At 42.1% G+C, this 26,400-nt stretch overlaps 1 protein-coding gene across 2 annotated transcripts; it reads left to right on the top strand.

The window, feature by feature from the left end:
• Positions 1-503: 503 nt before the first annotated feature.
• On the top strand, positions 504-26,320 carry UGP2 (UDP-glucose pyrophosphorylase 2). Of its 2 annotated transcripts, none has more exons than XM_080342243.1 (10): positions 504-1,223; positions 6,395-6,522; positions 7,075-7,182; positions 19,001-19,186; positions 20,935-21,068; positions 21,727-22,024; positions 23,097-23,294; positions 23,476-23,718; positions 24,193-24,297; positions 25,306-26,320. In XM_080342243.1, the coding sequence occupies exons 2-10, from the start codon at positions 6,409-6,411 to the stop codon at positions 25,411-25,413; spliced, it is 1,494 nt and encodes a 497-aa protein (XP_080198369.1). In that variant the 5' UTR covers positions 504-1,223; positions 6,395-6,408; the 3' UTR covers positions 25,414-26,320. The 2 variants fall into 2 exon arrangements, with proteins under 2 accessions (XP_080198369.1, XP_080198368.1); XM_080342242.1 differs by having other exon boundaries at positions 504-841.
• The last annotated feature ends 80 nt before the right edge of the window (positions 26,321-26,400 follow it).

The raw sequence follows: 26,400 nt of genomic DNA on the forward strand, positions 1-26,400 counted from the left end.
CACGACCCAGCGAACGCGCGGCCCGCCCCTCCTTCCCGCCAACGGCGGGGCGGGACAGTGTCCCCTCCCACTTCCGCCGCCGCCGCCGCGAGGGGCCCGCCGGGAAGGCGGCCGGGACCACGCCCCCGACGGAGGGGAGGGGGAGGGAGGAAAGAGGTGGGCGGGGGAGCGCGCGGCACGCGGGTCTCGGCGCCACCGCCCCGCCCCGCCCGTCCCCGCCCCCCGCGGTGCCGGCAGCGACGAGGTGGGTACAGCCGGGCCGCCGCCCCCCCTCTCCTCCCCGGGGCGGCGTGAGGGGGCGGCGGGGAGGCCCCTCCCGGCCCCTCCGCCGCCTGAGGGAGAGGCGGCGCCGCCCTCCGGCCTAAGGGCCGCGCGGGGCACGCGGAGCGCGGGGCGGCCGTGCCGGCCCGGCCTGTCCCGTCCGGGAGCGGGGAGGAGCCGCGCGGGAGCCCCGGGGAGGCGGGCGGCCCAGCCTGGCGGGGAGGGGAGGGGAGGGGGGAGCGGAGGGGAGGGAAGGGCTGGGGGTGGCGAAACCCGGGGCGCGGCGGGTCCGCCTCTTTCATTGATGAAATTTAAATTCCTCGGGGTTTGCCTCCCGCCCGCCGGCCCGGCAGGGACTGCTCGGCTGAGGGGCCAGCGCGGCGGGAGGGCTGATCCCAGCGGGGCCGCCGTCTGTCCCGCCTCGCCGCTTCGCCGCCGCTGGCCAGGCTCCGCAGGGGCGCGGGGCGGCAGTCTGCCCTCCGGCTGCGGGTCGGAAACCCCCCAAAGACAGCCCGGTCTGTATTTATAAGAGCAAAGTATTTATTTTATTAAAGAGCGAAAATGTCGTCTTTTGCGAAAGGTAAGCTGGCGTGTTCTGTAATTGTGCTTTTTGGCTCTTCAGTTCTGTATACGTAGATCTCTCCTTTTTTATTTTTATTTTTATTTTTCTTTCCTTCTTCTCTCCAGTAGCCCGGTATCGCAAGCAGCGGTAGGTGCAGCAGCCCGATCGCAGCCCCGTTGCGGGGTGCAGGGGCTTCCTTAGAGTGTTACTGGTGATTTGGCAGCGGGGCCTCGGCCGGTTGCACCCCGCTCGGTCCCCCGGCGGGTGCGCGGCTCTCCCGTGCGGTACCGGCGCACGGGGAAACGGGGCGGCTGGAGCGGCAGGGCTCCCATCCACGGGCAGGACCTGGACTGCACTGGGACATCTTGCAAGTGAAAATCTCCCCCCTCTTCACTGCGAGGTCTGTTAAAGCTGAGGGAGAAAGAGCACTGAGGTCGAGCGCATACACTCTTTTTTTTTTATATAGCCTGGGGTATATTTTGGCGTTTTCTGGTCCCAGTAGGCTCAGGCACTCTCCTTTACTCTCTGCATGTGTGAGCGTGGGTGTACGTGGTCTGAGTTTCAGATTCCTCAATTGCGAAACAGGGAACCAGCCTACGAGAGGTCATTTCAGGAGGAAAAATTACTTTGGTGCATTGCTGTGGCAGTTTTCTTTCGGATATTCCTGATGGTGCATGTGTGCTGTTCATAATGAAATCTGTGCCTGTAGGTTTCCTTAACATAAATCCACGCAGGCCTATCCACAAATGTAACTCCACCTGTGGAAAGAACATGAGTAGGTCTTTCCCTATGTGAACTTTGATGTTGCAGAAAACAGAGAGCCTCCGCAGGCTTTGGGAAATCGCTGTCACTCACCCGGTGGACGTCCAGGACTGTGCAATACTTGCTGTGTAAATCCACCAACTATCTGCAAATGTCCTGTGGCACCTGGGCAAAATGTGGAGCTGAAAGAGGGAAGTGTCGCACTCATGTTGCTCAAGTGGCCAATCTGAAAGTTATTGAGATGAGCCCCTTCTTGCTGTAAAATATATTACGAAAATGCCTTCTGAATTTTTAAATGGAATTGGCTTATCTCAGCCTACTGCTGAAGGTAGCCATCTTGCAGGCATGGGCTATTATTTATGAAACTGAAAGCTGGAGACACTTGTGTAAAGATCATAGCCAGTTTTTAAAATATAACCAAGAATTTAAGAATCCTAAAAGCTTTTTAAAAAAGTAACCACCTTTTAAGTGCTCTTTTATCAGACCTGTAGTACTAAAACATGTTGCCGAAGTCCAGTGATATTTTTAGCATGAGGATCAGCTACTAGACTGAGAAGTCCAACTGTGTCTGACCGTAACACGTAAAATCTTGGTGCGTGCTGCTGGAAAGAACTGTTTCCTACGTTGCAAACTTCTGAGTTAGCTCAGGCTAACATGCTCATCTGTTAAGGAGAGAGCAGGTGTACAGGTTTCACTTCATGTGTGTTTCAGTCAACATATGTTGACAAATTTTGTCTCTAGTAGTAGGAAAATAAAAATGTTTGTAAAGGCTGAGTGAGTATGTTCAGTTCTAAAAATCAAACAAAATAATATTTATCATTATGTGTTGTCAGTATTTAAAGAGATTTTAATCCTTGTCAGGGATAAAAATTGCCTTGAACTTTCAGCGGAGCTGGTGGAGGTTAAGGCATTCACTTGGTACCCTCAGCACAGAGTTCAAGGGTAGAGCATTTAGAGTTCAGCTTCGTGTTTTAACTCGCTGGCTACCCTTCTTGATTTTTATGCAAGTAGTCTGGCTTCAAGTAGGCCTAAATAATTTTCTGCTGTTGGTCTTTCTGTATAGTTACTTAGATTGCAAAAGTAATTAAGATTTATAAGCCTCAGCACAAAAGATTGCCAGTTTCTTCACAAGAGAGGGGACTTCTCGAGAGGAGACTTCTTGTCTGACTTTCCTGTGACTCCCTCCTCTGCTGGGTCCTTGTATGCTGAGTAGCAAGGCACTGAAGTTCTTTCCTGAGTGAATTAATGAACAAAATTAACCAATCTTAATGCATTCTGCATTGTTAATGTAGAGTAAGAGGGACGACAGAAAGGAAATACCCCTAAATAAGGTATCACTGCTGTTCTGTTCTTGTGTCCCTTATTTTGTTTCTGGTAGCGTAAGATAACCTTTTTATTAGCTTGATCTGACTTCTCATATTTTGGTTTTTTTTTTTTTCATATGTCAGTTATAAAGTAATGTACTGTAAATCTGCAAATACTCTGCCATGTGCTGTAGTTCATGTTGTGAGGGCAGGGGGCAGGTTAGCAGTGAGAGCAAAGCACAAAAGCGTGCTAGAAATAACAGTGGGGGCAGGAGGGTTTGAAACTTCCCACGTGTCAGACACCACCACTGTCCTTTCTGTACTACATGAGGAAGCACTTTCTGCTGAAGATATCCTGGGTGGTCATTTCTGCAAAGTCCTATGTTTTCTGAAGCCTCAACTATTTAGTCATGCTCATCATGTCTGTGCCAATTTCCTATGTGGGCTGTTCCCCCCAGAGTCTTACACTACCTTATCCCACTCTTTTCTTCCTTCAGATGGACATTCAAGAACACTGATCCCATAGAAGTGGACTTAGGCTGAAATAGGAGGTTTTGGTTGCAAAATAGCTTGGAAGAGGCATTTCTTTTTATAAATAATTTGGGAGTTTATGGCCACATGTACCCTTGGAAATCTTTTCCTGCCATTGTCCAACACCCCTGCCTCCCATCTGATTTTTAGAGGCATGATAACTATTTTTCGTTATAGCCTGAGGAAATTTTACTTGTCCGTAGGAAATAATTGCTTTCAGATATGCAGTTGCACTGGCCTTTCTACTTCCTCATTGCTGGGGTGAAAAGGGAAATAAACCTTCACTTGTGCTGTTAAATTTAACAGTAGCTCGTTACAGGGCTGTGGTTGTCTTTCTGCTAGCAATAGGCTGGGGTGCATAAACACCAGCTTCTGCCCAAGAACTCTGAGGGGCAGCAGCATGGGAACGAGTGCCAAGTTCATTTAAGTTTGGAGCAGATGCACCGATGCTGTTCTTGTGGTCTTGCTCTGGAGAGCCTTCAGAGAGTGCTGTAGATCCCTATCTAGTACAAATCTGGTGGACATCTCTTAAGATAAATGCTTGAAAGCCTCTACCTTGCAGTGGCATGTTAAAAGCAGAAAAGCTTTGGGTTGCTATTTCTCTTGGCTGCTTAGTTACAGTATTCAAATTCTCATGTATGCAGAATAGATACTTTTCCTGCACCAGACAAACCCATGTTTTTAGGGACTCCAGCCATGTCCTTCCTTTCCTTTTCCTCAAAATAATAATAGTAGTAATAGCACTAACATTGCTCTCTCGGAGCAACTGTGCCCTAGCGTGTTGAATCTGAATGAGACTGAGTGGTTGCAATAGGTGTTAAATCGTCTACATAAAACGTAAATATCCTCAGTTGCCAACAAAGGGTGCAGCCATTGGTGCTGGTAGCTTTGCCAGCCTGGGTTTTGGGGGGGAATGTCCCCTCCAGCTGGCTGGTCTGTGTGCTCGGCACTTGGTGTTTGGAAAAAGCAACAGGTTTGCTTTGCTTCTCTGCAAGGACATGGGTGATCCAATGTGTTTTGCGTTTGCTGATTACGTCATGGAGAATGTATAATATTATAAAAAACAAACCCGGAATGTTATTACATATTTGCTTTTATGGTGGCTTTTTCTTTTGATTTCTTTGTGATATTACTTAATCTCCAAGTGTTGTTGTCTGGTAGCTTCAAGTCTTTTGGCTAATATGAGCGAACAAGATTTTCCTACTTACATGGTAGCCTGGGAAGGTTGCTCGCTGTCTCTTTTTTAACCTAAATGCGCTTAACAGCACAAATGACAGTCTCTGTTGAATACTTGATGTTTTTCAGAGTTTCTTCTGAGATGTGTTGCATCATATTGGGAGGGTCACATGTTTTACAGGCTGATGATCTGTGAGAAATGGCCACTGTTGCTGTAACAGAAGTCATGTATTACATGTATGAAAGTATCCCCCTAGCAGTTGTTTCGGTTGTTTCTCTGGAAGTTTAGACCGCGTTTCAACCCAAAATGTGTTTATGAAAAGACAGGACTTGTAGCAGTTGGGTATGAAAGTATTAAGCTGCCATAAACCTCTTCATTTTACTGTAGGAGGAGGAGGTGCTAAGAGCTGTCTGTTTTTACATATTTGACCTGGAAAGATATGCCTAACAGACTTTCAACTATTACCTGTTTTTACTACTAAATGAAGCATTTGATTAAAAAAAGAACCTATTATGCATTGTACTGTTAATCTTGAACTGGTGTTTCCCCTGTGATGCACTACACACAGTATGTGCACTGCAGCACTTGTCTGTTGTTTTATCTTTTTTTTTTTTTTTTTTTTTTCCCCTCTCCCCTACCTGCAAAACAGTGCAGTCAGGAAAATGGCTTCTGTGGGCTTCAAAGCAAGGATTAGATACTGTTACTGACTCTGAGGCTGTGGAATACTTTGCTTAAAAAAAGAAAATAAAATAAAAATGGTATTAAAATGAACTACCTCTGGCTTTCTTAGACCCTCTCGATAGAATAGCCTTTTAATGCATGTTCTAAATAAGTGAACTTTAAACACATGTCCATCTTCTACCAATATTTTCTGGCAGTATCACTCTGTTCACTTGCAAAGTTTCTTCCTGTCCCTTTTTGCACTAGTATTCATGGTGTTTCTAAAATCCAGCTATATTTGGCAATACATCACTCTGTGTTACGGAGAAGCGATTACTGAAGGGATTTGGCAGAAATTAAATTACCGAGGTCTTTAGCGAACATACTTAGAATATCTTTTGTGAACGCACTCACTTCAAGTGCTTTCTGTTGGAAAATAAAGTCATGTTATTTCCCATTTCTTTCTATGATGTGGACTTTACTATATAAACCATTTGTATATCTGCTCTTTTTCACATTTGTGGAGCTTATTGCTTTCAAAAGCAAAACAAATGCTGAAGTGATAGACAGACTAATTTTCTAGGTTGCTTAGTAACAGAAATGCATGCTGTAGTGTGAAAATAATAGTAAGATAAAATAAGGGAATATTTACTGGAACAAACTGAAGATCGTGTGAAAGTGTAATGTATAAATAATAAAAGCATATGTTTTTATTTGCTTATGTGAACAGAAGGATACCCTCAATCACAATGTTCTACATAAAAGAATTTTTTTAATGAAAAGCTTTTTCACACTTTTACTTCCTGAAGTATGTTGATGTGGTAGGATGGGAATTTTTTTGGCTGTCTGGCAAAAAAGTGTACTGCGGTGGATTTTTGGATGTTTCTGGAGATGGATCATTGGCCTTTTGGGATTCTTGAGCTTCAAGAGAAGGGTTGCTGTTCTGTGGCCCCAGTTTAAGGTCTGTCCTCCAAGTTACTAAGAACAAAAAAGTTATATTCCTGGAGGTCTAGCACAGTAATAAAATGAGACTAGATATATGAGTTTATTAATTTTTAAAGGAAAATTGAAAGCTATTTGTAGTCTAAGTAAGTTTTCTGCTTTTTACTTTAACCCATATTTGTATTTTTATTTAAGATTTCAGCAAAGCAATGTCTCAAGCTGGCACTTCACAGTTTCAGGAAGTTATTCGACAAGAGCTGGAGTATTCAATGAAAGTAGAACTTGATAAGATACTTGCAACCGCACCTTCAAATGAGCTAGAGGTAAGGCATATGATGTGGACAGAACTCAAAGCGTGATAAATTAGATACAGGAAATGGAGGCAAAAATTATACAGGGAGGCAAATCACAGAATATTGCAATCCTTATTTTGAAGACCTGCTCTGATTCTGTGTGGAAGAATACCATGGTGACAATGGCAGCAGGAGACTTTCATTTCCATATAAACTGGGTGACAGAGTTATTATTAAGTGTTTAATCATCTTTAGTTATTAAAGGTTCTGTGTAATCTTTAATGGATTACAGAAAGGAAGGGTAAAGCTGCTGTCTGTCAGATTGGGCCAAATTCTGATGGTTATGGTTTTGACTAAAGACTTGTCTTTTAGGTGTCCAAGTTGGTTTTGTATCTTGAGTTTTAGTGAAAATGAGCTTTTGGTACCTTTTAGAATTTTACTTGAATTTTAGCATGTCTCTGCTTCAGTGCTGATAAAATTGCTCTTCTGAATAGATTGTACACCAATTTTGTAGAAATGCTTCTGTGATTGAATAGGTATGCATTAAATAGCAGTGTTAACTAATGTATTTCTTCTTTGTAGCATGCTAAGAAGGACCTGGAAGGATTTAAGAAGCTATTTCATAGATTCCTACAAGAAAAGGGACCATCTGTGGACTGGGGGAAGATTCAGAGACCCCCAGAAGATTCTGTAAGTTGCAATGAAGTGACAGTCTGTAGAGAACATAAAACTGATTTGCTACTTGTATCAAATGATGTAGTTGCCCATAGAATGAATACAACTGCCATGGTTCTGTAAAATCATGTCGGACAACACCTTCGATTCAAACTGGAAAAAAATTATTTATTGACACGTTGTATGTGTTCATGAACATAAGGTCCTGCATAACATATGTGTCAAGTTATTTGCTGTTATTTTGTTAGCTCTTCCGTGAGCAGGAGAACAAAATTGGGCAGATGCCATCTTACCATTTGGTGCCTTTTCTGCTGTAAATGGTAACTTGTGGTAGAGGTGAAGTAGGTAGGACCCTTGTTGTTCCCCTTTCTCTCCTGCGCATGGAAGGAGGTTGAGTGTGTCAGATGGGACCGTTTCCAGCAATCCATTCTGCTCAATAATTTGAAAGGGACATATGGCAAGTGGGCTGGCTTATATAGCTCATTTAGCAACTTCTGTAATCTATAGCGGCTCAGTAAAAGCGAGGAATCTGAAACAAGTGAGGGTTTTCAGAGTAATTTTCTAACGTCAGGTATGTTTTTATAACTTATAACCTGCCACTTGAGCTGCTGCTGAAAAAGCACTAAATGTTTTTTTTACCAGCACTGTTTGGTATGGAAATAAACACTTCCTATTAAACCTAACCCCATTTTATTGATTCAGCTATGGCCCTGGGCTGTCTTTTGACTCTTTCATAACTAGCACAGTAGTTGTGCTACAAATCTTTGCTTTTCCCAGAGTGGTGATCTTGGCATATTGCAGGGCTTCTGTATCCTCACACATTTGTGCTTTCTCTTAGCCTCTCTGTGGTGATTCAATTGAGGCTCTGTTTGCAACTGAAAGGCAGGCTGTCTAGTTACTTCCAGAAGAGATGCAGTGCTGCTCTCTAAAGTGCTGAAGAATGATGCTGTTTTAGAGCAAGTCCAGGGTTTTTTCAAGGTTGAGTGTTTTCTTTTAACTTCAAAAATGTGTGATGTCTCTCTCTTCTGTACTGTAACACTGAATGAAGTGTTGCTTTGGGGAGAAAAATCCACCTTCAATAAAGAGGCCAAGGTGAGAAATTTGAGTTCTAGATAACGTGACTTGCAAGGAAGGCTGAAGAAAAGGGGTATGCTTTTAGTCTAGAGGGGGTGAAAGTCTGGGGAGTGGTAAGTCTTTTAAATATGTAAAAGGGTAGTTGCAACAATGAAAGAAATAAACTGTTCTCTGTGTCAAGATAAGGCCTGGGATTAAATGACAGGAATTTGATGCGAGTGAATAGGCTCCTTTGTGGAGAGGGAGAGCTATTGTCTATTTTTAAACTTTTGCACACCTTCAGTGGAAAAACTTTCAAGTTATGTAAAGGACTGAAAATTACTGGGTAGGACACTGGGAGCAAATGTCAAACAGGAGAGTTATGACAAGGCACTGAAATTGGCTGATGAGAGATTCCCAGGCAAGGCAAGCAGTTTAAAAAAACCCAAAGAAGTTAGACAAAGGTCTAACTTAAGGTCACATAAGGTGGGAAGGAGGACAACATAAGAAAGAGTATCCCTCTTCTTCCTTATGGCCTGCACTAGCTCATTCTCATCTGTGTTAGCTATGTAGTAAACAAAAAGGAAAACAAAACCAAACAAACCAAAAGCAGTAAGACTCCTGCAACTTTGGGTCGCTGGTCACTTTGGCTTAGGTGAGATGCATACACAATCTTGGAGGAAATTTTACTTCCTAACACGAACCCCAAATCAAGTAATCATGCTTGGTAAATGTCACAGAAGAAAGCTAGGGAGAAATACCTGGAAAACAAACATCTTTCCATGCCTTCTTCACTTCATAATAAAGATGTCTTGTTTTTGGATTCCTTGGATAAGTTGATAGTTGAACAAACTAAGTGACTTTAACCATTCCTTGTCTGACTTCCCCTCTAAACCCTTCATGTTGGAACAGGTGTCCATCTGTGAATATATGCAGATTTCCTCTGAGTGCTTTTGTTCAGCTCTAGTTGAGTTTTTTCCTAGTTATAAAAACTCATAGTGTACTCTCCTTTTGATCTTGTTAGAACCGCACAGAGGATGGTACACACAAGTCTTGTTTGGAAGTTTGGTTGGTGATCTTGCAAGTGATGTATTATTGCCTGTTTGGACAACCTTGTTTTATGAGGTAGTGCGGTGCTCAGCTGCTTTTGAGAATCTTGCACTACATGTATCATGGCCTGGAAAGCAGTGACCTACTCTCCACAGTGTGATTGTTTTGGAGAATTGGTTTGCTGCTTGATGAGTCCAAAGCACTGAGTATTCTGGCATGTGTAATCTTCAGCTGATAGACCTCAAAGTATCTGTTTAGGTATATATGTGCAGGTGTGAAGGTATATAAGATATACATGCACATACATATGTGCGTATATATATATATATAGTAAAAGCATCCAGTAATGTGCCAAAGTTGTTTGTGTGGGTGTGTGTGGTTTTGTTTTGCTTTGTTTTTTATCTGAACAGCTTAAAGGTTCCCAAATAGTTTATTGCATTTATAGGTTTTGTCTTTTTGTTTTCTGTTTTACATGAGGTACTTCTGAGTTCTGGGTTAAGTGAGAAGGGTGTTTTCAGGCTTTTGCCCCGTGCCATGGGACTGTGCTATGCAGGAGCAGGATTTCTGATCAGACTTCTATGGGTCATCTAATGTGTTATCCACTCTACTTGTTCTTTGAATGCAGTTTTTTGTTCTTTACTGAAGTATCTACTAACAAGTAAAGGCTTCTGTCAGCGCACTGAAACAGAAATTATTGTCTAGTAGTATGCCCCCATTTTTCTCTGCAATGGGAGATTTAATCTCTGACCTCCATGTTTTCAGTGTAATAACTAATACCGATGGATGAGCAAGTTGTAAGCTCCAGACAAGAATAACAGAAGATTTTACCCATTTCACACTGTATTGGTAAACTTCTGACTTTTTCCTCCCAGATGCTTTGTTTCCATGTGTCCAAAGGCTTAAAATGATAGCTGGCATATTTAGGACCCATTGCTGTTATAGTCTTCAGAGAAGAAAATATATGTAGTTAAAGTGCCCATTAGCAAGGATACCAGGTAAAGAATGTGGGTGTGGCAAGTGTAATTTACTTCTGTTGATGTAGATTGCAGTGATTTGTTTGTTTGAGTTGGGAGCAATAGCAAAATCCTTCTGGACTCTCTGAGGGAAATGCAGTGATCAAGTTAACCTCAGAATAGCAATGGAAAACCTCATCTAGGATGTAGAGAAAGCATCCGAAGTAGTGCGAATGTTAAAGGAGCTTGGCTGATAGAGGTTTGTTTCCCCAGTGGCTGGATTGTTGTCTGCAGCTCAAGTTGTCATCTCAATGAACTATACCATGAAGGAAAAGAAAGAATGTCATGTTCTTACTCAAAATCAAAACATCTTCCTAATATTAAACTCTGGAAACAGATTTTAAGGTTTCATGTGGTATTATTTCCAAAACTGTCCCTTGGTGCTGCTTAAGTATTTCCTTGTTGACTAATGTTGACTAATATGGATGTATTCCTTTCCTGTCTACCCGTTATGACAGCCCTGATACTGCTTTTGTCTGTCTCTAACAAACTCTTCCAAACCTTCTTGCAGTAAGAGTATGCTTCTGAAATCTTAGTCAAACTCCTAACATTTCCTCATGCAAACTGTTCTGAAAATCACTTCTGTGCCATTGTCTGCAAAACCAAAAGAAGCTAGATATGTCATCTTAGAACAATCCCAAACCGACGTTTTGAGATACATGTCAAATGAGTGATGCTGTAGTCATGTGTCTGTAAACTGTCTCTTTCCTGCCCGTTTTTATTCCTGAAGGATTTCCCCATCAGCACTTACTTGTCAAGTCTAGTGTTCCAAACCTTGAGACTAAGAACTGATTTTTATTACTGTGGAGTACTACTTATGCTTGTGTATACGCTCACAGGTGATGCGGTGGTTCTGCATATTAGTGCCTGCACATGACTGGAGCTGCTAGATGATAGCACTGGCATCCAGCAGTCCTGATGCTGCAAGGATCCTGCTTGAATTTGAGTTCTTGACATTTGTTATTCTCTGAATTAAAGACCCATCAAGACCCAGGGCTTCATTGCCAAGTTGTCATTTACAATGCTTATGCCAAAAGAAACTGAAATGTTTAACGAGGCTGAGTTAGAAATTTTGTATTGTAGCCGATACAACATCTGACAAACTAAATCTTTGATGGAGGGCCTGGATGGAACTGTTAACTTCATCAGGACGTTACTCTGAGCTTTCTGCTTAAGCTAGTTTCAGGCATGTTAGCGTGAGCATTAAAGGGTGGTTGGTGCTTTAGCAGAAGCAGCAGATTTCAAGGCAATCTGGCCCTGAACTCAGTGGCGGACCTTCTTTTTGGAGAGCTGTGTTGTGAGTGATGCAAGAAGAACGTAGCGAGACTTGAAAGTCAAAATAATTTTTTTGGCTGTTCTGATGGTGTCTGAACGTTATGGGTGTGACTCAACATCCCACTCAGTTACTTGAACCTAAATGTTTTACATCTGTTTGCAGTCTAATACGGAGTGGTATTTACCTTACTGCGGATGGGCAGTGATGGCAAAGAGAGAGGATCTAGTCACATTTCTCTGCCAAACTGTGCCAAGCACTGAGTGTACATCTCTGTAGATCCTGTTGGTAGTGAATTGATCATTAAGCTCTCTGGTATACCTACAGTACATTAAAATCACTGTTTATCATCTCGTTAATGAGCAGGACTATTATTTTTCAATGTATCTACCTAGCCTGAACACAATCTCTGTTGACAAAACACAGCAAGATTCTGCTTTTTGCATACTTCTGTTCCTGAAAAGTTTTAAGGGGCTTTGGAATGAAGTTCCTGTGTATGTCCTCTGTGAAATGGCAGCACTGTGTGGCTATGGTGTTTTTGTTTGTGGTGTGGTGGGATATTTTTGTTGTTGTTGTTTTTTGTGTTTTGTTTGTTTGTTTTTGTTTTGGTTTGTTCTTTTATGTGTGTGTGTATATATATATATATATTTTTTTTTTTTTTTTGGCAGGGGGTGAGTGGTCTGATGCTAACAGCCTGTAGCTGCCATGACTATTGGGTGGCTAATTTCAGTATTGACCTTTGGGAGGTAAGGGTCTGTGAGTACAGGGATCGTAGGGATACGTGAAGTTACAGGGTTAAAAATGCATAGTAGTTTGGGCAGCACTCTCTTTAGATAAGAACTGGGAGTATGTGTGCATGTGTGCTAATTCCTCTCGGTGCGCACTTGGAATTGGATATCTGCGTCAGGTCCGAAGTTCGTGACCTCTTGCGCTGTATCAGCTGTCCCTGCCTTTCTGACAAATCCATGCTGGTAAACTTCAGGATCTTTTACCTTCTATAGTTTGTTCAGATGCATCCTGCAACACTGAAACGCTGTATCCATGTCCTGCCTCTCTCATTTATTCTGCATGTTTCCTCTTGAAAATACAGCAGAATAAATGAACTGTGGATAGAATAAACTAACTATGAACAGATGGTATTCCTGAACGGATATGCATTTGGAATAAGAGAGGGATTGCACTAGATCAAAAAGCTCCAGTTCCGTTTGATTTTTGCATATTAACATTCTGCGAACCTGCTTATATCAAAGATCCTTGTATGATATCTAGAAGATTGCTAAAGGATTTTCTTTTATGTAGCCTTCTTTTTAATGGAAAGGAAGGGTAAAAGGAAGCAAAGGGATTCATGAGATGCAAAGGACTTTCAGTTCTCCTGCATGAAAATAATTTTACCTCAAGCTTACAGAATGTACCCCTGTTATTCATGTCTAGCATGGCCATAGCTGTTGTAAGGTAGTACTTGAGGTCTAAATTCTCTTTGTGAGAGCTTGGCATGACTGTTGAAAATGGTGCCGTTTCCAGTTGGAAGTGAAATAGTGCAGTTCTTTGTATCCTCACTTTCTCCATCCTACTTCAGCTTCCACATAGTAATAAATCTCAAATGAAAAAAATGTCCTGTTCTGTTAAAGATTCCTTTGACTTGTCCTGTCCTCTGGATCTGCAGTGAGTCGATGGCCAGATCTGACATGTAAACCTGTTGCTGTGGTTTTCATCCAGGCATTACCAGCTTCTGTGACCTTCAGATTCTCTCCCTCACACCTGCTTAATTCCTAATAGCCTCTGAAAACGCTCATGGCGGTGAGTGCGAGTGGCAGTACAGTGCCAGTGCAGGAGCGTCCTGCCCTCGACTGCCTGGGGCAAAGCTCTGGGGAACAGATCAAGTTGTCTTATTTGCCACACGGTCCTGTTTGGGAGTGCTGAAGTCTTCACACAGAAAGTGTGGTGGGTGCTGTTTTAACAGATGACTCTGATCGCAGCGGGCAGTGCTGCTGCCCTGGCTTTGCTACGTGTTATTTCAGTCACACTGATGTGCTCTGTTGCATGAACAGAGACATCTGGGGATGCTAAGGCATCACTGATGCAAGGCCAGTCTGGCGTGTGCCTCTTTTTGGTTGCAGAACTGCTTGCTGGTAACTAATTGCTTGATCTGTTGTTGCTGCTGTCTTTGTGCAGTGTTTTGCTTAGGTCAGTTGCTTCTGTTTTATGGATGGCATGCCATGCAGGAACTTTGGTTTATTGGTGACAAGCGCCATAAACCTCCAGTGTTTAGTGATGATATTTTCAGGCCAGCTGATGAGAAATCCCTTGAGGCACAGTTATGTGAGTGACATAATTTTTGTTGTGAAGATTCCCTTTGAGTATACTTCATAATCTGGCTTGTTTGTCCAACTAAGGAAAGGTACTGCAGGTATAATCTGAAGCAGATGACTTTTCTAGTCTTTATTTACTCTCATCTCTTAATATTTTCAAGGGAGCCATCCCTAGTTCAAAGAGTATGCTTGTGTGTACGAACAGCACATGCATATATGATAAGCTGTGTGCATATGTGTTCTGTGTTGTTGTTGTGTGTGGTGTGGTGGGGTTTTTTGTGTCTTCTCTATGTGTTTTTTGTTTGGTTGGCTCTTTTTTTGTTATTTGTTTGGTTTCGTGTTTTTTGGTGTTTGTTGGTTTATTTATTTATGTATGTATTTATTTATTTTTCAAACCTCTCCCTAAATATTAGCCTCCTAGTTCTCTGCATTTGACTTCCTGGAAGAAATGAGCTTCTCAGCTAAATTATAAATAAAACAACTCTGCAGACTTGAAAGCTTTCTCTGTCTTTAATTTAGCTGAATAACCCTATTGCCAGTTGTAAGATTAGTGATGAAGGGCTGTAGTGTTCCTGTGTAACATAAAGTGCTTGTGTGGGCAATCTGAAATGGTCCTTTTTGAGGGTGGTGGATGTGAGTATTAAGGAAGTGGCTTTGACACAATGTTTATCTAGGTTGCTACAGCTGCTGCAGCTTGGTAACCTTCTCATCCTGGTGTTCTTCCAAGAGCTGTGGCATGTGGCAGAATTACGTTGTAAACGAGGACAGATGCAAGTGACATATATGAGTAACTTAATAACTTTTGGTTGATGAGAACAGAGCTCAGGGCCATGGAGAGCAAGCTCTGCTCACAGAGGAGGAAGAACATTATTTCAGAATGCATATAGAAATGGAGGTTCCTGCCATCCCTACACGGAGAAGAGCCAGGAGGACTTTTTCCTTCAGATCTCACAGATGGATAGATCTGGTTTCTCACCTCACACCTAGTCTGCTGTTGTTGAGTTGGCTTTTCCTGTCTTCCATCTCCCACCACTTCTGGTGGGGGGGAAGTAGGAGTACAAGCCCTAGTAGTATAAGTACAAGAAGTAGTATAACCATTACGAGGTTGGTTCTGGTTCTATTCCCTCTTCACCCCTGTAAGGGGCAGGGACCATCAAGGCTGCTGTGTTGCACATCTTTGGGGAGAACACGCAGGTTCAAAACCAACCAAATCAACAGCTACTGGTTTGTTTCATGATGGTTTACATCCTCCCCATGTAACATCACAACTTCATATGAGTACAGATGTTTCTGTATATTTAACAGAAAACTGAGTATAGTTAAACTTTAAAAAAAAATTTTATGGGCTGTTTAGAGTTTATGGATTCATCTTCTGCATTAAAAAGAGGCATAACAACAGACTGCTGCCTTAACACCCAAACAAAACTCATTTTGTAGATTTCCAAGGATACTGAGCTCCTAAGTTTACAGGCACCCCCCCAAAAAAAAAACCAAAAACAAAACAAAAACAATCTTTTAAGTGCTTTACCTCAGAGAGGTGTTGCTGGGGCAGCTCATGGTCCTGAGCTGGTGGTTGCTCCCCAGGGTGCAGAACCACCGTGCAGGACAGACCTGGGTGTAGGGCCAGATCCCACCACAGCCCTCCTGGGAGCTGCTGCCAGGCTGGGCATCGGGGCTGCACCGTGGTGGGGATTTGTATCCCAGGGCGCAGTCACACCTGAACAGCTCTGGAGCCACATTTGGATACTCCTGATTTTGCTTATCCTGGGTTGCGCATCTTTTGAGCCTTTGCTGAAGCAGGACTGTGGAGATGTTTCTAAAATGCTGCCGTTAAATTTAAAACGTGCAGAGGAATATTTTGGTAAAATTTAATAGATTTACATTTGTGTTACTGGGCATTACTATTATTTTCTGTGAAGTCTCAGGCCCAAGCCCTGTAACAGAGTTTTCTACTGGAAAACTGAGTTTGTTTTGTGTTTTCTCATTATTCCAGGTCTGGTTTAGGGTCTTTTGCCCCTCTGCCCTGGGACTCCATTCATTTCTAGCCATCACCTTATTTTCTACCTTCCTCCTTCTTATCAACCTCAGTTGTCTCTTGTATTTAATATTTCAACCTTCTCTCGCCTTCAGATGATGCAATTGAGCAGAATGTATAGCCTGGAGGCAGGAAGCTGTGCCAGGGTTTGGGGTAGAAAAGGGAGAATGGGGGAAGGCTGCAGCTGGCCAGAGATCATAGCCAGTAAATCTGGGAGTGGTCACGGAGAGAAAAAAGCAAGGCAAAAATGGACTAATGTTTCCCTTCTGCTCATGGTATTTTGTACCCTGTGTTTCTTGGAGTAATACATGGCACAATCCTGTTATCTCTAGACACTGTGTGACTAATGGTGAAGACGTATTTGTGATTAGAACAGTTGTTTGATTTCTTGATACTGCTAGATAAAGAACCTTTTTGCCTAAAATGAATGCTGTCACACCCTCACATGAGAAAGCTGGAATGGGGAGGCTTTACCATGTTGCTTCCCTAGCAAAGTGGTCCAAATAAGATACCTTTCAGTAACATATTTGGCCTATAATAGGGATTTGCATAAATTATTCATAAAGAGTTGTGACATTATCAGTTAAGCCACGCACTTAAAGCTGTCAGCCTTTTTAATAAAGGGTCTTGGAGTGCTGTTTTTTAACCAGCTAGTTAACAAGTAAGAAAGCTCTTTTTAATTCTCAGTTCAAGGTAGCAGAACTCTAGAGCCATCATTTTGATGTAGCGTAATTTTTGCCTGGGTCACTTGAGTAAGGCATTCTTGTTTAAGTGTTGTGTTTTATTTCATAATCTTATGATACAAAGTTGAAACTGAGACACCTACTGTCAAACTGCTGGGACCCTCCCAAAACCTTGTTTGAAAACTTTCTCTCTTAGATGTGTGAATCGAGTTGTGGTGACGTAGGTAAATTTTTGGGAATCGAAGTTCTGGTTGTCCAAAGGTCAGCATTCAAGTTAAAGCCTTTGCTGGCAAGTTTCCACCCCCTTGTCCTTCACCTATCTCTGCAGATTTTACTGACAAACCTGTGTGCTTATCAGTGACTATAAAACAGTTTGTTGTTCCTATGACTAGCATTCTCTGCAGATTAAATGGGAAATATAATAGCATGCCAACATCACCTGTTTTGTTTAATCAGTTAATTTTCTTCTCTAAGGAGAAATGTATTGTTAGCAGGTGACTGCAGCAGAGGTTGTGTTACAGCTGCTGCCTGAGCCATGATAACTCCATGTTTACCTTTTGGTCTGCAGAAAGAGAAATAAAACCTGTTCAACTACCATGTCTGTGACTTAGCTGGAAAGTAGTAGCTTAAATACTTAAGATTTTCATTTTAATTCTTACACTTACAAGCTACATTATATTTATCTTGAATGCAATGAGAATTTTACACTGAGGATAGTCTGTGCATTACGCCTAACATGGTCTCAGGGTTCTTTGGCATATGGAACCTCTACTGCTTTTGAAACATGGAGAAGTACATTAAGCCTGAACTTACTTGGTAGGTAGGAATGCGAGAACTGGGTTAAAAGCAGGTAGATGGAAACATTTCTATCTAATGTGGTGGTTAAATCTTATGTAGGGTCCTGAGCAGGTCTGGATGTTACCTGTTCTCCTGGGAACAGTTATAGTCTGGGGGTGCCTGTGTTCTCAGTACCTGCCAGAAACAAGCAGCAAGGTTCCTGGCATTTGCACAGAGTGTAGCTTTAGAAATCACATTAAAAGAAAATAATTACTGGGCTTACGCTTCAAGCCTCATTGTTTTAGTTGCATCTCTTTGTTTTGATGGGTACACATCACAAAACTACCAAAATTTGTCTTGTTCCCCAGTAACACTGCCTGCTGAGCCAAAAGTTAAGTCACAACATTGACATATATTTTTAATGTTCAACAGCTAGTGTTTCAACAGATAATATGGTGCTATTCTTGTATTTAATGTTTTCATATTAGTAAAAAATATTTTAGTGAGAAAGTAGGGCTTTCAAGTTAAGTTAATCGCTTGCTTTTTTGGAGTATGTACCTTACGCACTGGGAATTTTTTCTAAACTGAATGAGTTTAAGCAGTTGCATTGAGATGTTCCTCCTTGGGCCAGTTTCCACTCTTTGAGTAATCAGAGATTAGTTAATCATTATGCTGTAACTTGTGGAGTGATCTTATCTTTAAATATGTACCGTAAGCTTTCCAGATTCTGCGTAAGGCAGAATTTCCCCAGTGCAAGGGATCTGCTCTACTCCGCTGCCTGTGGAATGCTGAAATTGTGCAAACTCTCCTCCCTACCCCCACACATCCCAGTAAGATGTATGACTCTTGTTCCAGTGCAATGCAAGTTTCCATTGGAACCCCAGCCTGACTTGCCCGAAGCAAACACAGTTCTGAGAACTACTCTGTATTTGTTTTTGGAAATCAGCTGTGGATCTTACATGCCCCTTATCAGAACTAAAATCATTTTCTTACAGCTAGAATACCCATGGCACTTTAACACCAAGGCTTTTTTTTTTCCAAAAGAAAATCTCTAGAAGAGAAGGCTAAAGGGTAATTGTATTGATTTTGCTCTAACAGTTTTGGCATGATATTTATCATTGCATTGTTACTGTTGTTCCTTTGATTTAGGTGCTTTGGATTAGGAGGCAAGTAATGCCTAATGCAAGGCACACTGTCGTTACAAGCCTGGTTTTGCTCTCCATCATTAGCCCCAAATGCAGCCACTACTCTGTCAGCCTGTAGGATACAGCCATGGGCAGGTAGAAGACTTTCTGTAGGGTGTCATGTGAGCTGGATGAACATGGAATCACAGAATGTTAGGGATTGGAAGGAACACATTCAGAAAATAGCAGGATAAGAACTAGGAACTCTTCTTCTTTGTAGTGTGCCATTGGAAGAGTAGTAACACATTGGACTGTTTGTATTACAATGCATCAGGTTATGGTAGAACTAATTTTGCAAATGTTCTTCAGTGTCATAAATCTTAAGTATCATAAATCATACAAATAAATGTGGCTATTGTTGCCAAATTTTAAGTCTTGCAGGGTTTTGGGAGAAAGCAGTTTCCTTTGAAATGTCTGACTGATGCTTTTTTCTTGTTTTTTTTTTTTCCTTCGCAGATCCAGCCTTATGAGAAAATAAAGGCCAGAGGACTGCCCGATAACATCGCTTCTGTCTTGAACAAGCTGGTGGTCGTGAAACTAAATGGCGGCTTGGGCACGAGCATGGGTTGTAAAGGCCCAAAAAGTCTTATTGGGGTGCGGAATGAGAACACCTTCTTGGATCTGACAGTTCAGCAGATTGAGGTAACTTTTGAAGGGCTTTGAAGGATTGTTGTAGACACTTGAGGGGCCTGGGTGCTGGGACCAAATCTGAAACCCACCTAGAGCAGAAATTCTTGCCAATACGGAAGTATTTTCCTTGACTAATCTGATCGTAATTAAAGCAAAGCCCGCTAAGTGGTTGTACGGGTTTTGCATTTTTGGGGTAAGGGGAAGTTGGGATCCAGTTCTTGTTTTATATTATATGCCACTGTCACTGAGTTTGCCAGGTTTCAGAGTTGTACTTTGGGATAAAGCATCGCTTTTCTGTGCCAGAGGAAGTGAGACACTGGGCTTCTCCTGTATGACCCCTTAAGAAACATCCCAGTGGAGATTTGCCAAAAGGGAGAGGAGAGGGAAATGAGAGCCGGGTGCAGCGTTGGTGCTGGAAAATTGTGTGGAAAGAACGGGCATTAGTGGTGTGCACACGTGGATAAGAGATGGAACAGTTGGCAATGGAGCTCTTACCCACGCATGTTTGCAGAGGAGTAATTCACTCTGTGCGCACCAACCTGGGCGGTGGTGATTGTGTCAAGAAACACAAGCAATCCAGCCTGGTGTGGCTGACTCCTGGGCTTGTGTCTGACTCCTGCAGGTGCAAATCCAAGCTTAGCTTTTTAAAAGCTCTTTTTTTGTTGTTTTTTAAATGTGCATTAGAACAAAGCTCTTAACAGCAGCTCTGAATTCCTTGTTCAGTTAAAACTCTCATGCTGGAAGTGATTGCTGGCATTTTCCTCTAAAGAAAGAAAAGTAAGAGAAAAGAACATCTGTTGGTGTTGAGAGGATGTTTCAGCTTATGTTTTTAATGCAGAATATTCCTCTTACAGCAGATGACGTGGTCATTAGAGTAGGAAATTTGGTGTGCCTGTTCCAGTGTTTCTGGAGCTCCAAAAATTTTTGCCTTGGTGTGGTGTCGGTGCGGAGTGACCCTCCTGTGTGTGTTTGACAGTTCTATACTACCCTTAAATTTATATACAACTAATGCTGTCCTAATCCTTTGGTGTTATGGGTACTTTCTTAAAAGGGTCATTGCAGAAGCCTCCGACACCACTGGAGGTTAATGATCCCAAATGCTGCCCAGCAGACGAGGGCAACATGACACACAAACCTTTGAACTCATGGAAGTATCTTTTTTCCTGTACACTCTTATTTCTGATGGAATCCTGTCACGTTTTCTGTTGTTCATTGTTGTGTTTTGTTTTTTTTCCCCTTTGCTGTGCTGTCCACATGGAAATGCTCTTGTGTATTTCAGCTCCATTTTACAGATGCACAAGTAATTAACATTGTAACATTCATTGATTCTATTGTCCATCTCGTAGCCTGCCAGAAAGGCTCAAGTGCTTACTGTGGAGAGAAAGTTTTGAAACCTTACTCTGACAGACTTCAGTAATCTGGGGGAAAAAATGCCTTTTTTGTAATCAACAATAGCCTAAAATTTAAAATAATCATTTTGTGGTGTCGTGCTTTTCAAATTTTAAATCTCAATGCAGATTTAAAAAGAAAGATTAGTTATACATTAATTAATGTGGGCCTTACGTTGACTTGACTACTCACAAGGATTTGTTTTCCTTTACCTGATTTATTATCCTTTGCATTGGCATAAGCATCTCTCTTTTATGTCATGCATTTATTACTTCTAGTCTGTTTTATCTCATTTCTTTCTCCCAAAATCATAGGTGTCAGAGTTAAAGCTAATAATATATTCTGAATTTACCATTTCTTTCCCATCTCAGCATTTAAACAAATCCTACAACACCGATGTTCCTCTTGTTCTCATGAATTCCTTCAACACTGATGACGACACAAAGAAAATCTTGCAGAAATACAGTCACAGCCGTGTGAAGATATATACTTTTAATCAAAGCAGGTATCAAAAAACTTCTCCACTTGGGGTGAAGGGAAAAGCTACCTTGCATTTCTGCGTAGCCCAGATGGTGTGCGTTTTTGGTTTGAGATGCTGAGGTAGCAATGGTCTTCTGTGCCCATGTTCAGTCGCTATTTTGAGGCTCTTTGAAAGACTGAGATGTGAGGGTGTTAAGCAGAGTCAAAAGCAGCGTATTAAAATTTGGGAGAGGAGGGCACAGTTCCAAGAAGCACGTCAATAATGGTGTGCCGGATGCTGGCCTCGTGATTCTTGAATTTGCTTTGTTGGATGCCTGGTCTCTGGAGGGCAGCAGAGCATGGCTTCCTTATCAAGAACAAACTCTGTTCTCAAGTGGTTGGTGGAGTCAGAGGCGGGCTTGGTGAGCTCTGAATCTGTGTGCCAGGGGCAAGCTGGTTTACAGGATTATCGCAGAACTGTGGCTTTAAATCCTTGAATGAGAATTTGCATTCTGTTGCTTCTCAGTGACAGCCCAGTATTTGGATGGGTCTTTCAATTCAGAACACTTACACTGATCAAGAAAGCAGAGCTTCAAAAGCTGTGTGAAAAAGCCCATATAGTTGCACCTTTACTGTTGTATTTTGTGTTTCTTTATGCTAGTCTGACATTGGCGAGAACTTAACAAAACCCATTGACTTCCCAGGTATCCCAGAATTAACAAGGAAACTCTGCTGCCAATAGCCAAGGATGTATCTTACTCAGGAGAGAACACGGAGTGCTGGTATCCCCCAGGCCATGGAGACATCTACGCCAGTTTTTATAACTCTGGTCTGCTGGATAACCTCATTGCGGAGGGGAAGGAATATATTTTTGTATCCAATATAGATAACTTGGGTGCCACTGTGGACCTTTACATTCTTAACCACCTCATGAACCCACCCAATGGAAAACGCTGTGAATTTGTCATGGAAGTCACCAACAAAACCAGGGCGGATGTGAAGGTAAAGGGAGGTGGTTGTGCAGGTCTGTCTGAATGCCTGGCATGCTGGTGAAAATAGCCCCTTGTCTCTTCTACGTCTGAATTCATTTCAGACGTAGATTAAATCTTCTTACAGCTATTTTTAGGCACCATTTAACACATCAGCTGTGACCTAATTTGAGATGCACAAAATCAGCAACTTTATGAAGTTCTGATTCATGGAGCAAATTTGACATAGGTTCTGGGCAACAGCCTGGACTTGACCGATGGCTGAACACACAAGTGATTTTTGTGGGTTGCAGGTCAAAACCTCAACACCTTCTCCAGACTGTCACTTCCAGGGGAGAAGTTTGGGGATGGTTAAAGTAGAGCTCTGAGGGGTGGGATACAGCGCTTTTACCTTTATGGACTGAAAACTGCCTGTGCCACTCACCCAGCTATCAAGGTGTGCATTGCACAACTAGACTTGGCACGGCTGCCGATCTGCTCCTGCCCTGACCACTTGACTTTGTACAGAGTCCAGGTTTGACACCTTGTCAGACATTTATAGCACATATCAGATCTTTCTAGCATGTGGTAATTTGTCAGGTAACTGGACTTTGCCTGTTCTTTTAAATAAGAGAATGGGGAGGAAACATGATTTTTCTCTGTATTCGTTAAATATGAAGAAAGCTCTGACGTAGTCCTATAAACCCACAGAAGTGCACTGTAAGAATGCAGTTTGGGTTACAGAAGTACCACTTGTTTCTCTAGTAAGTGGTGCAATACAGAACTATTAGATTTAATTTAATTTTGCTCTGTAATCCAGCAAAGTACTGCTGAATGTGATTTTTGATAACAGCAGCACTTGCAAAAGATTCTCAACAACTTTCACAAAAATAATTAACTGTCTTGGAGTGCTGGAAGATGATCGTTTGACAGTTCTGACTGTACTTTAAACATACTCTATAATTAGTAACCTGGTAGCTGAACACAAGTTTTCACTGAGGTTCAACTTTAAATGCCAACAAAACAGTGTATCTGCTTGGGATGAGGGGCGGGTTTTTCTGGCATCTCATGAACAGGACTTAAATGTTCTTTTTTGACCTTTGCAGGGTGGCACGCTTACACAGTATGAAAACAAGCTGAGGCTGGTGGAGATAGCTCAGGTCCCAAAAGCACACGTGGATGAATTCAAGTCTGTGTCAAAATTCAAAATATTCAATACCAACAATTTGTGGATTGCTCTGTCTGCGATTAAAAGGCTGCAAGAGAAGAATGCTATTGACATGGAGATCATTGTTAACCCAAAGGTAATCAGCTAGGAAGATTTTAGAGGAAATGGACTCAAAAGAACTCTTTATTTCTAGGTAATGAGACAGGGACTGCTGCCTTCAAGTAGGAGCCGGTCTGTCAGTAAATGCAGAGCTCTGACGTCTCTAGTTCTGAGTGCTGTTACCTGCGGGTTGTGTTCACCTGGGTTTTCTCTTCCAGACTCTGGATGGAGGCTTGAATGTTATCCAGTTGGAGACTGCAGTTGGTGCTGCTATTAAAAGTTTTGAGAACTCTCTGGGGATAAACGTACCTCGTAGTCGTTTTCTGCCTGTTAAGACCACGTCAGATCTCTTGCTTGTGATGTCCAACTTGTACAGCCTTAATGCAGGATCTTTAACAATGAGTGAGAAGCGTGAATTTCCAACAGTGCCTCTTGTCAAACTGGGAAGTTCTTTCACAAAGGTAAACTCCTATCATTATACTTTGTTTTTATCTCTTCGAATAAAAACCATAGTCCATAGCAATACATATGTTAACAGAGAGGTTTTTATCTACCTCTGGCCATCTGGGCATTCCTTTTTGCTCTTTGTGAAGAACTGTTAGAATACAAACTACTCAACATATGTGCATAATGTCACACTGCTGCTGGGTGTTCCTTTACCCTGTCAGCTGAGGAAAAGAAAGAGTGAATTGGGCTGTGTGTGTTCTCTAGAGCTTGCCCAGCTTTGGTGTGATACTACCCTTACTGCTCCTCAGTCATCCCTGACAGAAATTACAATACCATGTTGCTTTCAAAGTAGCAACTTTTGTATTTGTCATATGTAGATTCCACAATGATCCCCGAAAGGAGTTTTCAGGAAGCTCCCATGCTTGTCTTAATCCACAAATAGATGTTTTTGTTTTTAAACTGTCTCTATTCTTCCTTCTCTCCAAAAGGTTCAAGATTACCTGCGGAGGTTTGAAAGTATTCCAGACATGCTGGAGCTGGATCATCTCACGGTTTCAGGTGATGTTACATTTGGGAAGAATGTTTCATTAAAGGTGAGTGTGTGAGCAGTATTCTCCTGCAATAAGCACCCCTGCTCCTTGGTAATTGATCCTGCCTAGGTCAGTGCCTTTAAGCACAGTCCATGGAAGCGCTCCTGGGAATTAAGTCACCAGCCTAAGGATTGCAGAGGACAAGAATGAAGAATGATCCTTATGGAGGAGTGTGAGGTGTGACTGCTAGAGCTGCTTCTCTGTGCAGTCCCAGGGAGAGCTGAGGTTTGTCTGTGAATCCTGACACCACCACAGACCTCATGACTCATTTCAAAACAATGCTTATGTCTTTGGCCTTTGGCTCTACGAGGCACTTACTGCCTGGCCTTACAGAACGCCTCCCAGAAACGGCTTCATAGCCACAGGCTGTTTCTCATCAGTTTGAGGTTCTTGATTTATTAGTAAATGTTGGAGCCGAGCAAATCAGTTTCTCTCTCAAATTCTTCCTTAGGATCTGGCCAATCCAGCAGATTGTTGTCGTGGTCCTGTAGCAGTCTAGGCCAGTTTAGCTGCTGACAGAAACCAGTGCAAGGTGGGGCTGCAACAGCCAACACTTAGGGGACTATCAGACACTCACAGGCATCTGTCCCCAGCTCTTTCTGCATATTTGCCTTACAGCTGTAAGGGTGAGCTCTGCTTACAGCAAACACATGGTGAGCTCTGCCATCACATACTGATGTGGGTAATGCTTTTCCACCTAAAAGCAAGCAGACATGATAAAAGCGCTTACAGCAAGCGTGTATCTTCAAAGAAGGCATCAACTCTGCTTGTAAGCTGATAGTATCTAGTATGCTGGCAATTACAGTGTTTTCAATATTGCTTAAAATCTTTGTTGTGGGAGGGGAAAAAAAAAAAAGGTCTGTGCAGAAACAATACAACTAAATCCATCTAGGATCTGGCTGTTACAGCTGACATCTAACTGGTCCTCCAGAACAACACTACTCTAGCCCATTGTAAGTCAACAGTTGATACAAAGTTTCTAATCACTTGTTTTCTTTCCTGTAAATCCAGGGAACAGTTATCATCATTGCAAATCATGGTGACAGAATTGACATCCCAGCTGGAGCTCTACTAGAGAACAAAATTGTATCTGGCAATCTTCGGATCCTGGACCACTGAGTCAGGGTCAGTTCTGTAGGCTGCTGTGCTGAACCAGCCTTGTAAAGGAAGAACCTTTAAAGCATTAGAAATATAAGTACACAGAGGGCCTATGCTTTGTCATCTTCACAGTACCCTGCAGTATTAATTTTAAATTAATTTCTCTTGCTTATCTTTTTAAGCAGACACATAGCGCCATGGATGTGCGTAAGTAATGCTTCAGTCCTTAAAGAGATTCTGTAACTCAGTTAATATAACCTTGAAGTGCAATACTGTTTGTCTTGAGGTAAGATGGACAGATCTTCTTTGATAAGAAGTTAAGAGGCTTGCCTCTAACATGTAGTAGTTTTGAATTGCTTGTAACTGCAGAAATAAAGCTGTGAAGCAATACATGTGGGACAATGCAGTTAGCTACTCATGTGACTTTTTATGAAGTATAAGTGGCAGGCACAGTTGAAAACCAAAAGTTTCACTACTGCTAAATGGGCTGTTAAAAACCCCTGTATTTCATGTGCTCACAAACATCCCGACCTCTAGCGCTCTCTAACCCCCACAACCTGCAAGTGGGATGTCCTATCCCAACTGTACGTCAAGATACTGGGGTAAGACTGTCCATACCTCCATTTCTGTATTGTGAGAGTGGGAATTGTTGATGTTCAAAACTTGCCCAAAGAATCTAATACTTGAGAATAATGCCTCAGTATCCACGTGTGGTGTTTGCTTTTTCACATCCCATTTAAGACTAGATTTCCTGTTGATATCTTAATCTGCCCTCTTTTTTCAATAAATGGATCACAGTGACTACACCCATGTTCATATTGTCACAGCCGTGTATGTTAATTTATCTTCTATTGAGTCATTTCTAAATTTGTACAGGAATCGAAATCCCTATCCTGATCACTATTGATTTCTTAATGTTTCTCTTGTATTTACATGCAGACAACTTTATTTTATAAGCTTAGTATAACACTGGTATGTATCATTAAAGAAGTTGGTCTTTAAAAACAA

This window comes from Nesoenas mayeri (genome assembly GCF_963082525.1).
Source record: "Nesoenas mayeri genome assembly, chromosome: 3".
Taxonomy (NCBI): Eukaryota; Metazoa; Chordata; class Aves; order Columbiformes; family Columbidae; genus Nesoenas; species Nesoenas mayeri.

Bases quoted from the DNA above. Each gene is read 5' to 3' on its own strand.
- UGP2 (XM_080342242.1), top strand. The intron at 6,523-7,074 runs GTAAGGCATATG...TCTTCTTTGTAG, and splicing joins CACCTTCAAATGAGCTAGAG to CATGCTAAGAAGGACCTGGA. The intron at 21,069-21,726 runs GTATCAAAAAAC...TTGACTTCCCAG, and splicing joins TATACTTTTAATCAAAGCAG to GTATCCCAGAATTAACAAGG.